Genomic DNA, 13,058 nt, shown 5'->3' on the forward strand with positions numbered 1-13,058 from the left:
GTTGCCATTTTCCATTTCTGCAAACCAGCAAATGTGTCAACATTTCTGAACCAAATATCGACATCTAGACTTAAACCCAATGTGGTGAAGTCTGCATTGCCACGCAACTGTTAATGTTTATGCATGCTGGAAAGCTAACGTTAGCTTGTGAGCTACTTTTGCCACTTTTGTTTGTTTCATTATTAGCCACCAAAACTACATGGTTAAGGGTAGGAAAAGGTCATGGGTGATGTTATGAAATATTTTCTATGGTTTGTTAATAATAGCCAGCTAATGATAAATAAAAACGAGCACAGGTCTTGCCTGATACAGGATTTGGACCGCAGTCTGCAGAAGGTCCAAATCATGTATCAGGTCCAAAATAAGTGCTTTTTACATCACAAAACCTGTAAACGTGACTTTTTTTATTATTATTATTATTATTTTACTTGAGTTGATAATGACAGTAGAGAGACAGGAAAGGTAGGGGAGGGAGGTGGGATGACATGCAGCAAAGGGTCAGACTCAGCCTTGATACATGGTGCACGCTCTACCACCTGAGCCTCTGGAGCACCTGAAAATGTGACATTTCAACGTATCTTTGGTTTGCAGAAATGTAAAATGCCAACATTTTTTTTTCTGGTGACTTGGCTTCAGATCATGTGTTTATGTGTGTCTTTGTGGTCTGTGCATGAATCCAGGTGTGTGTGCACATATGTATTTTTGTGTCAGTGTGCCTGCATATGTCTGTGCTTGTGTACGTATGCACACATGCACACGTGTTGCATGCATGCCTCTAGGTGTGTGCGTTTGCACGTGTGTGTCCAGTTGATATCAGTGACAGAGCACACAGTGCATAATTACAGTGAAATTTGTTATCTTATTATATCACTGATTTATTCTAATCAAATTCTATCATCATGGTGGAGAGTCTGGTTTTGCTTGAGGCATCAACAGCTTCTAAGCTCCCATCGACTAGCACACCATTCCCAATCACTATTTCCAGGCACAAATTACAGATTATGAAGAAAATGGGTGTTCTTTCTGACTTGTAAATGTGTTTTGTCAGTCATTTCAATGTAATAATATTAATAAAGTGTTTTTAAAACAGAGCTACAGCACTTCATAAGTTAAGCAATTCAAATAGATATTATTTTGACTGTGTCACAAAGTGCAAACAGTAAAATCAGGCTCTTAGCAGAGTAGCAGGGACTTGTTCCCAACATTTTTGCGTCATGACTGCTTTTCTAAATTTGTGTGGGACAGAGCTGCCGAGTTTGGTTTAATTTGGCAGTAAACAGCATATGATTTGGTTAGCTGACTGTTAGAAGTCCAACAGGCTATTTCTCATGCCCATTCTGTGCTTGAAAATAACACAGCTCAGTGGTTCTCACAGAGCACTCTGAAATGTGCCCTTTCCCTCATAAGCATGACAGAGGAGTGAAAAAAGACAGCAGCTATCTAGCCCTGCCGCTGCTGTTAGCAGGGAGATGAAATACTTCAAGGGAAACGTTTCCTCGCCTTTTTCTAGCCTGTGACCCAAACTGAGTAAATTTAGTCTCACCCTGGGACGAAATTCAAATTATACTCTGGTCTATAAAGTGTGTCTGAGTCTGTGTGTGTGTGTGAGATGCATACTGACAACACTTTTCCTATACAGCAGACTTCAACCAGAAACAGCTGTTAAACCCAAATGTGATGATAAGCTGACTTCCTATATTCCTATTCCTAGATAATGTCAGCCTCCATTAATAATTAATAACTAGTTACACATACTCATGATATAGTACTTGAACTAGTTAATTCATGTTATTGTATGTTTTTGAGGGTTTCTTACAGTTTTATTATGAAGTTTTCACTGAGATCTGGTACTTTGCTGCATTTTAGATTGTTTAAAATAAGCATAGCTTCACAAACTGGTCAATGTGGAGCTGCTCACAGACAACAGTTAGTGAGGCTGACTGTGTTTTTGTTTGTAATTATTATGTTGTTATTATTTTTAGCCACAATTAAAGGAATACATTTCAAACGAGTACAAAGGAGTACATTTTAAACGAGCAACTTGTCACTTTTATTCAGAGGAAAACAATTTTACACTAGTAATTTAGCCCTGTAAATAAAACTAATGCAAAGTAAAAAATGCAGCTCAAAGTGCTTTCCAGGCAGATCCACATTTTAATTGACAATTCAAATTGCTTTTCCAACGAGAGTAGTTTAAAACAGTCAAAAATAATGGAGGTATAAGAAATAGTAAAATAGGAAAACCTCACAAATAAAAAGAGAACTACAAGACAGCACATACCTCTACTGCTGTAAGGCCAGCTTTACACATGAAACATTTTCTTACAACTTGTTTGCATTCATGAGGAAGGACTTGTGTGAAGTTCATGCAACTGAAGCATTACACCAAACATTTCAAAGACAACTGCAAACTATGTGCAACAACCAATGAGGTTAATGAGAACAACCCCCATAATATAGAACCTTTGTTTATCAGCCTTCCATCTGTTTGAGATTAAATTAAATTCATACTTATATAGGCTTACAGTAGCCTACACCTTGTAGCTACTATTACTCATATGATGCTAACTGACAGTAACTACTGTAATGTTATGTAGTAATAAACACGGTTGGCATATTATTCTACCAAAACTAGAGGAGGAAGAGTTGAAACGTTGACCTAATGCTTAATGACATGCTGCATCAACAATATGACCGTCGAGCTACATGAAACAATAAAAATATCCTCACCCACAGCCCCTAAACTGACACTTTTCCAGCTCTCAGGTTCCTTCACTGACGCTCCCCTCTGGCCCCTCTGTACTCAAACTGCACCCTGGGACCTGCTATTTATTTTAATATCAGCACTTTAATGATTTATTACAATCGCAGCACTTTTATCATCTGGAAACCCACCAGAAAAATGTCAGGCACCGATTTTTGGCTCCAAACCATAATTTAAGAACCTGTGCTCTAGGATATAACTGTGATCATCACTTGATTTAAAACATTCCACAGTGTAACTGGTTTGATTTTTTTTTTTTTTTTTTTTTTTTTTTGCACATATTGGTAAAATAGCTCTTTTTAATCAGCCATAGTGTTCAGCTAAATCATAGCACCGGACAGAAATGGTAATTGCTTTTCATCATCGTGAAGGTGAAGCCGCTGCTGGTTTGTATCAGCTAAATAGCGGTTTTTCATCTCACTTGGATAGTATCAAGAGTAAGGTCATTTATCTCAAGAGTTCCTTTAAACTCTGTTTTAGTTGAGAGTAGAAGTTTTCACTTTGTAGTGTGTAGACCTTCACAGGAACTCAGGATCTGTCAGCCTCCACTGTTAGCTGCCCTGCAGATCTGCTGTCACCTCTGGCATTCAAACTTTTATTCTTGTAACACTGAATATGAAACGCAGAAACGCAACTCTTGAATATGAATACAAATAAGGATTAATGCGGTAGATTGTTCACTAAGCCCATTGGAGGCAAGTACTTAAAAAAAAAAAGAAAATGACTTGCCAAAATCAAGCGCTGCAGTATGAATGTGAATAAGTTGATTGAGTGTTGTGAGTATTCCATGAACAAGAGAATTGGGTATAGGGAGTACAGATGAGAGAGTTGGATGTTATCGTGGGTAAATTCAAATTTAACCCTTGTGTTGTCTTCATATTCTGTTTACTCCCCGTGTCCTCCGGGTCAAAATGACCCGCCTTCACTAAACTTCCCTAAAATAAAGAGCTTTCATCTGATTCTTTTCCAATTTTCTGGACACACTCATGACCACCTGAGAATGACCCCTATTGATTTTGGTGACCGTGGGACTTTCCCTGTAGCGCCACCATTAGGTCAAATGTTTGAATTAGAATTAGTATATCTTGAAAAATTTGTATCTGAATTTTTTCAAAAGAGGATATAGATTGAAATTTATCCATGTCTCTGATATTAATGAACCCAGGAGGATTAAGCCTCTTTATTTTGGTGACCCCATGACCTTTCCTATAGCGCCACCATCAGGTCAAACTTTCAATTTTAAAATTAGTGTATCTTTAAAAGCTTTCATCTGAATCTTTTCAAATTTTCTGGACATATTTATGACACCTTGAGGATGAACCCTATTGATTTTGGTGGCCCTATACCCTTTCCTCTTCCTCTAGCGCCACCACCAGGTCAGAGTCTCAACTTAGAATTAGTGTATCTTGGACAGCAGGTAATATTGTTATATTTTGATCATGAGAGCCTGTATGTTCCCGCACCTGCTTTCCCACACATTTTACCCTCTGTAGGGTCTGAAACTGCTCACACACACGTGCGCGCGCACACACACACACACACACACACACACAAGGTGCCAACATTGTAATATTTCAATCATGAGAGCCTGCACGTTCCCGCACCTGCTTTCCCGCACATTTTACCCTCTGTAGGGTCTGAAACTGCTCACACACACACACGCACACACACACACAAGGTGCCAACATTGTAATATTTCAATCATGAGACCCTGCACGTTCCTGCACCTGCTTTCCCGCACATTTTACCCTCTGTAGGGTCTGAAATTGCTCACACACACACACAGAAGGTGGCAACATTGTTATATTTTGATCTTGAGAGCCTGTCTGTTCCCGCATTTCTTGACACTCACACCTGTAGTGCCACCTGCTTGGGTCAGAGCTGGTCACAGGCAGTGCCCTCTGTTGGTAAAGACCACATGTCTTGTCATTTTTATGTGTGCTACTGATCAATATTAGACAGAACTAAAACATTCTCACAGTTTGTGGTGTGTAACTGACTCTGTGACTGTGATTTCAACTGTCGGGTCATTTTGACCCGAAGACAATATTAGTACAGTTTTTTGTACAGCTCACATGGAAATATGAATAAAGGCAACACTTCATTTTTTCTAATGTAGGGGTCAATCTAGGAAAAGTCATCAAATTTCAAGTTGAAAAAATATCATTTAGGGTTTTTTTTCTGTGTTTTTAAACACAGTGGCGGGTCATTTTGACCCGAAGACAACAGAAGGGTTAACTTGGTGGTTGTTAAGTCAGTCTGGTGCTTGATTGAAAGACTAACCTTAACCATTCTAAGTTGTGTATGTTCAAATTCAGATCATGAATTTCTGACTGATCCAGCTAATCACTGTAAACATAGATCCCACAGAGGGATGACTGTGTTCCTGCAAAGGGCGTTTCTCTGCAGCTACATAAGGTCTTAAACAAGGGGTGATGATCTGCCGCTGCATGGTGACAGCACAGTGCAAACCCATACAATTAGAGTACAGAGTACTGTATATAGATGATGTGTCAGACAAGCGTTAGTATTAGACTGTTGCTTTCACATGAAACTGACACTTTATGTCAAAGAAAATAACTAAACCTCCTCATTTATTTGACAAATTTCTCAGTAGCAGAATAATGAATATCGCATTTGATGGCTTCATGCCACAGTTTGTGCAGCAGTGCATGAAGAAAATCTGTCTTGTAATGTTTGTGGAAGAATATTTTACTTTATTTCAGCACCGTAAGCAGTGTATCAAACTGCCCAACTCCTCAACAACAAAAGTCTGGCACTGTGAAACTGTTGGACGCGGGATCGGGATTGTTTTCCCACCAGACTCTATAGTCAGTTTCACAACAGTTGCAAATGTGATAGAAACAACAGAGCCAGAGCCCTATCCAGGATGAATCTAAATGTGACAGTGAATAAATAGCCAGTTTGTTTTGACAGTGTTGATTTTGACTGTCTCTGTGTCTGACTCTCTCTCTCTCTCTCCAGGAGTTGCAGTTTGAACGTCTGACCAGGGAGCTGGAAGCCGAACGACAGATTGTTGCCACTCAACTGGAGAGATGCAAGCTTGGCTCTGAGACTGGAAGCATGACTAGCATCAGGTGTGTTTGTGTGTGTGCTTTGTCTGTGTGTGTGTGTGTGTGTGTGTGTATATGTGTGTGTGTGTGTGTGTGTGTGTGTGTGTGTGTGTGTGTGTGTGTGTCTGTGTGTGTGTGTGTGTGTGTGTGTGTGTGTGTGTGTGTGTGTGTGTGTGTGTGTGTGTGTGCGCACGCGCGTGCTTTATGTGTGTGTGTTGTCCACTCCTGGCGCTGTCACACCCCTCAGTTCCTCTCCCTGTGTACAGTACCTGTGTCTATCAGCTGGGCTCTTGCAGGTGACTGGCTTTAGAACTGGCTACATGAAAGGTGCCGTTTCCCATTTTAACATGAATAAATTATTACTGCATTAATATTGAGACATTAAGCACTTACCATTTCTCCCCTTTCTGTAGACCCATTTTAGAGAGAGAGTGTTAGATGACATGTCATACATTTTTTAAAAATTTCTTTATTCATTCATTGAGTATATAATTGTATGTATGTAGCCTATGTATGTGATTCTGTAAGAATTACATTTTTCAGTGATTGGATGGTGTGAATTCTGTACTGGAAATCTATCACACACTACCCCTTATTGTCAGTATACCTAGGAAAACCAGTCATTGTCAGAATTGTCTGAATAGGTTTCTAGTTTGTGGTTGTAAAGTTTCATGAGGCTGTGATTATTGTAAAGGTCACAATAGGTCATTACATACAGTGACCTCAAGTTTCAAAAAATTCTCTCACTACAATGAAATGGCTACTGTGGAGGCTAACATCATCACACATGAATAAAATTCAGCTCACTGAATCTACTAGAGTCTCAGCTTTCTGTCAAACCCAATGTATGCAACTCCAAGACTGTTTAGGCCCCAGTCTGCACAAACACACCAGTTTATAATGGGCCAAAACAACACATTTGTCCTGCATGCAAACACCTGCATGGTTTGTGCCCCAAACTGCATGGGATTAGCATACGGTGGGTATGTCTGCAAGGGTGAGCCGCATGGGTGCCCTTAGAATCCATTTTCATCCTGATATCTTGAGGTCAAGGGACCCCTTTGAAAATGACCATGCCAGTTTTTTCCTCGCCAAAATTTAGCCTAACATTGGAGCAATATTCAGTCCCCTTGCCGACAACCTAGCATGACATGCTTGGTAAAAATAGAATAATTAGGTTGACTAGTTTCCTATAATACTGGTATTTGCATATTATTTTTACTATTTTGATGAGAGTTTGGCTTAGAATTTCTTCTGTGTCATGGTTCAGCGGTTAGGTATCTCCTGTTCTGACAAAGTATTCAGGCTCCTCCCACTGAGATTTTAACTCAACCAGTGAAAATCCTTCTGCCTTCAGGATGTGCCCAGCCTCCAAGAAATTACTTTGGTTAAACTTTGATACATTTGAGGTCTGTAGTTTATATCAGTGGTTCTCAATCCATCCATCTCATCAAGGACCCACTGTCCTGCAAGTTTGTGTTCCAGCTCTACTCTTGCACACCTAATCCAATTAAGGGTGGAATTCTGACTGACTGAAACAGATTAACCTGATCAGGAGTTTAGGAGAGAGAGATGGTTTACTGTAGAGTCCTATCTTGTGTCTGTGTCATGAGGGAGTCCTGCCCCTTCAGGAGTCTAGTGGCTGTATCACATTCACCCAACTGCACTGTGTTGCCAGCACCAGCTGTCTCTGACAGCGCTTCCAAATGAGTGGGAGGATGGGGGGTAGAGATGACCACACCCACTTAGGAGACCACAAGTGTATACGATTTCATACCACTGGTGCAGTTTCTACTGTGGTATCTTTTTTATAGAGCATCTGTAACCTGAATAGGGCATGTATCAAAAGGTGTGGCCCTTAATTGGATCAGTTGTGCAAGAGTAAAATTGGAACAAAAACTTACAGGGCAGGTGATTTGGGAATCACTGGTTTAAACTGAATAAAATTCATAGGCGTATTTTTGCAGTCCTCTCCTCCATGTTTTTCAGTAATACAACAAAAAGCAAAAGTCTTTACATCACCTACATATTTCTTAAAATATTTCAGCGACACCCATCCTCACTGGACATAGGCCTGGCCCTCTGTCATGCACACTGTTAATTGCTGAAATCTGACTTCCCCTCGCTTCTTTGCTTTTCAAAAGCACGGATGACAAAAATAAATTATATCCACTACATATTAGTTGTTGCAGCAGTGCAGAGCAAAGTAGCAGGCAATTCTTCAAGAAATTATCATTTCTTGATCGCCTCTGCCTCGGTTGCACCATTGTACCGAAGTATGCCAGTATTCCACACCGGGCTGATCGAAGCAGACATTTGTAGACAGGTTAAATGATTCTTGATTCTGGTCCGACAACACAACAAGAATCCTCATTTTTGCAAACATAACATGCTATCGATTGTCTGTTTGAAAGAACAGTTGAGCATGATAAATAAGCTAGCTTAGAGCCTTATTTTGTGTCTGTGTGTGTGTGTGTTTGGGGTGGGGTGGTGGGGTGGGGGGTTGTTGGGCTGCACACAATGTGAAGAGGGCTTCATATTATCTGCTGCTGATTGAGTTTGGACCACAGCCTCGTCTCTTCACCAAAGCCCAAAGAGCACATTGTACAGATTCCATACTCGTCACAGTGTGAAAACAACACTCCTGACACAATAGTGGTAATGCACTTAGCCTGCCTCATAGGACAATGTAACACGATTAAACCTTCTGCCTCCATCTCTCTGTCGCGCTTCCCCTCTTTCACACACATGCACACACACACACACACACACACACAGTCAGACACACACACATACATAAACAGACACACACATGCTCCATCGTCTTTTCTCCTCTTTGATTCTGTTAACCGAGTGGGGATTCCATCCGTCTCAAACTAATTACTCATCTGCCGGCATTGTAAATCTCATTTCAATTTTGAGGAGTGGACCAACAAAGAGCAGGAAGATGGTTGAGAAATGATTCATTCACAAGTCTAATTAACAACTGCACACATTAGCTCCTAAAAGCTGTCATAGGACGAAATAGAGGACCCTGTTTAAAATGGCAGGAACGCGGGAGATGGAAGAGGTGTGGAGTTGCAAAAAAAAGAAAAATCTCCTTCATCACACAGCTGCACACAGATGGAATGAAGGCTGGCATCTTGCAACTTGATTTGATGGATTTATTGTTCAGTGTGGAGCGGACCGTCTTGTGGATTACACTGTCTTGCATTGCTCTTTATAGTCCATCCACTTTGTTTGACTGGTTGGTAATTACCGAACGGACAAATGGCTTGGCAAACAGCGTGAGCCCACAGGCAATATGCTGGAGTCTTGTAGTGCCCAAAGCATGTAGGATTTATTGTTCAATTACTGCTGTAACATTAATAGTGTTAACAGTTGCCTTGTTGCTGTTGAATTCTTTAACAGTTTCTTCATTAATGCTCGTAGTGTGACTACCCCAGAGACAGATTGGCCCAACCTGAACACGATGACAAAACATTTTGAGACAATTAGCAACATTTAAGCAATCAGCAATTACAATACAAACTATATTTGTAGCTTGGTGGAAGTTCAACTAAATTCACATTTGGGGTGCTTTGATTAATTTATAATTTTTTGTATGGGTAATTTATTGCAGCTACCATCTACTGTATCTTTAACTATAGAAAATAAGCAACTCAGATGTAACAAAGACCATTTTATTTCTTTACTTTTTATTCATTCAATTTTTTCTATGAAGAATACAAATTGTGCTTTTTTGATTTGGGTCTAGGTGGACAGTCCACCCCAAAGAAAGTCAAAAATACGTGCACTTCTTCCTGTGATGAAGCCAGATTGTGTTTTTCACTTTTTCTAAGTGTAATTCCTTTCCTTTTTGCTGAAGTGCAGCTTCTTCCAATGTGAAGTAACTGAGGTTTCTGAAGCTACACTTAAAAGTAAGCTCCCTTCTGCTGACACACATGTAAAAGGTCACTCACATAGTAGCACAGTACATACTGACACACAACATGACAACAGCAGTTCACATACAGTGCAACGGGGTGTGCAAGATGTTTATACTATACACTATAGTAGACAATAAATATCACTTTACATTTAACATTCATGACTAACAGTACATATTATATTTTCACAGTATATTTTTCTTCCTTATTGTCCTTATGGTGATGTTGTCCTGCTTGCTTACAGAATGCCTCCCGCCTCCCTGCTGTCTTTAAGGTTGTATTCAGTGTAATATGACTGGTATTAATTGGTCATTTATATGTACTGTTTTAAGACCTGTGTGACTTCCTTAGCAATATCGGTACATATTTGAGTACTGCATTATGCACCATAGTGGAAGTTCTTCATATTCAGACCAGGACCCAAACCAAGTATATTTAGTGTCGCCCAGGGAACCGGACTTATTAAAATATGCTAGTAGTGTTGCCATGTAGAGTTGGAACCTAGCGGCAACAAGTCTGCAACCCATTTTTGGATTAAGAAGCTGTTAAAGGAACACTGGCATAATGTTCACTATAGTCACAATTAAATGAAAAATGATTTCCTACCTTTTTAACTAATTCTTCTAATAACATGCACCTGTTACATTTATACCACTTTACAATGTTGTTCACCCCTCAAAACCTCTATCCTTTTTTTAAGACATCATGGTTGAATCAGTGGGTGAATTTCTTCATTTTGGAGAATCCAGAATTTGTGACACTTAAACACAAGGAATTAGCATTGGGTGGCTTTACCAGCTACGCTTTGTATGCAGTTGGCTTCACTGCCTTTCTGTTTCCATGTTTCCTCTGGTCCAGCTCATCCACTGTTGAAGAGTTCATCCCCATGTTACGTACCACCCCAACATCATGTTTCAGCTGGAATTACCACAGCATTGCACTATCAAAATGTCATGACCTGGTGACTTAGAGCCACTCTGGAGCACTGTATGTTGTATGAACACAAATAGGAAGTATAGATATATGCAACAATTATTGTGATTTTTTGTTGTTGTTGTTGTTGCAACTTTGCAGTGTGCGCTGTGAAAAATGAGCACTGTCTGATTTATAGTCCAGATGGTCAGTTCCATCAATCCTCGCCAAAATTTAGTGCATGAAATAAAAGCTATCAGAGCATGAATTAAAATATACCTTTTACTGAATGATCTTAATATCAAAAGACATTCATGACATCTATCTGTAATGCCATGAAAATGTGAAATCTGGAGCTGCTGTGAGGCTGATTTCACAGACACCCTCGCTGTCTTTTCCAAATGATTCCCAGTGGAGCAGTTCCAGTTTCTCCATCCTGATGGCATTACAGGTTCATGGACAGAGACAAAGTAGATATAGTAGAAGCAGTGGTGTTACAACCGGGGGCAACACAATGGCTGTGTGCAGTTGCCAGACACCACGGCTGATGGCTGGGCTAGATAGCAAAGAGGCAAAACAAAGGGAGCATGAATACCGTTTCACTGTGTTCAGGATAGCCTTTCATGAGCTTGTCCTGTTTAATACAAGAGAGAAGAAAAATACCGCAAGCTTTGGTAAGATTTTTCTTCAAACTACACCATTGATTCTGTCTTGCATTAGGGATTTTGTAAGCCCCAAAACTTTACAAGAGAACAAAAAATATGTGAATCACGAATCAAAGTTTCCAGTGGCTTTACTGTAAGATAGAGGAGTTACAAGGAGTCAGAAGAATAATCCTTAACAGTTGGGTTGTCTTTAATATTTGGATTTATGTTTAAGTTTATTAAGAGTCTCTGGATGCAGTTACAGAACTTACCTTATAACTTATAAGTGGACTGCGTTGTGTCCATGCAATGAAGGTGCAATCACAGAAAGCTGAATTTTGTGAATGAATGTAATTGAAGCTCTGTGGTTGTGGGCGTGCTGGTAGTTAAGGAATCTGCTCCTGTTGCTGCATTGTGAAGGATAAAGGCCTTCAGAGGTGCTAATGAGCTCCTCAGCACTGCCTTTGTTTCCAGTCTTAATCAGTCACCACAGGTCACAGTGTCTGCCACGGCATATGCTGCTGCTTTATCACTTCTGTGTGTGTGTGTGTGTGTGTGTGTGTGTGTGTGTATGTGTGTGTTGCTTTATCAGTCAAACTGAAACAAGAGTTTTAGCTGAAAGAAGAGTGCAACATATGTTGCCTCATCAGTTAAAGGGACGTTCCGCCCCAAATTTCAAGTTTGTCACACATTTAACTCCTCAAAGAGCCAGTTCAGTTTTTCTTATAGCCTTATCTTATCCCTCAAAGATTAAGGAAGGAAAAGAACAGAGGAAATGTCAAGCTTGATGTCAAGATAATCTACTCGCATTACGTTTTCTGATGTGCTAGATAATGTGCTTTGATTCAGTTAAAAATCAAATGTCCCCATCAAGGTTGAGTTACTGAGTTTTAGCTTCATTCCATCCCGTACAAAAAGGCTATTCTATTCTATTTTATTTATTCTATTTTACTACAGTTTGTAGTTTGCCAGCGCCTAGATGGCTTGATGACTCAGTCAGCTGGAGTCAATATTTATTCTTTTATTGTACTCAATATGTCAATGTCAAAGCAACATGTGCAACAAGTGTTTCACATATTTCACTGCTGCACATTAAGGAAATAAGATACCTAAAGTGGCATAATTTCTGAGCTATCATTCTGCAGTTGCTTCGACACGCCTGTGGTTGTGGTTTCTTTGTTTTTGTTGTATGGTTTGCTTTTTTTCTTTTTTTCTTTTTTTTTTTTTTTTTTTTTTACCAGCTATGACCTCAGCTTAAGAAGCTGCTGTTTTCTGCCTGAGGGTAAAGCCTCTTCCTCTCCCTCTCTTCCTCCCCTTTTGTTATTCTTTCTCAGTCTCATTCTCTTTATTTCCCTTATTTTTTTCCAATTATCTCACTTTCTCTCTCTTCACTCTTGTATTCACATTCTTTTATAGCTCTGTCTGTCTGCATTCCTCCTGCCATCTTTCTCTGACCTCCGCTTCAACTTCTAAACTCCCCTTTTGCGCAAAACAGTCTTAGTTTGCTAGAGAAATACACTTGCAGTTTAAATATCAAATTGGTTTAGAGTGTTTATTTTGAACCCTGGAGTGGTGTCCCTGTTAGCTGGGTTCATTTGTACATATGAAAACACAGCAGTCGCCCTTGGCTGTAGACCAGACAAAGACCTTTCTGAGATCATGGCCCTGGTATGTTTCTAAACGAACCCTGGAGCACTTTAAGAAGAAAACTGTGATCTGTGTCTGTGGATAATGC

The 13,058-nt window shown here is 39.9% G+C and overlaps 1 protein-coding gene across 4 annotated transcripts in view; it reads left to right on the forward strand.

Moving 5' to 3' along the window:
* ctnnd2b (catenin (cadherin-associated protein), delta 2b) overlaps positions 1-13,058 on the forward strand; it is a 134,583-nt gene that overhangs the window by 16,158 nt on the left and 105,367 nt on the right. For all 4 annotated transcript variants that reach the window (XM_030074864.1, XM_030074866.1, XM_030074865.1 and 1 more), the window contains exon 2: positions 5,750-5,862. In XM_030074864.1, coding sequence (XP_029930724.1) covers positions 5,750-5,862 — 113 coding nt within the window. The remainder of the gene's footprint in view (positions 1-5,749; positions 5,863-13,058) is intronic.

This window comes from Myripristis murdjan, chromosome 17 (genome assembly GCF_902150065.1).
Source record: "Myripristis murdjan chromosome 17, fMyrMur1.1, whole genome shotgun sequence".
In the NCBI taxonomy this organism is placed as follows: Eukaryota; Metazoa; Chordata; class Actinopteri; order Holocentriformes; family Holocentridae; genus Myripristis; species Myripristis murdjan.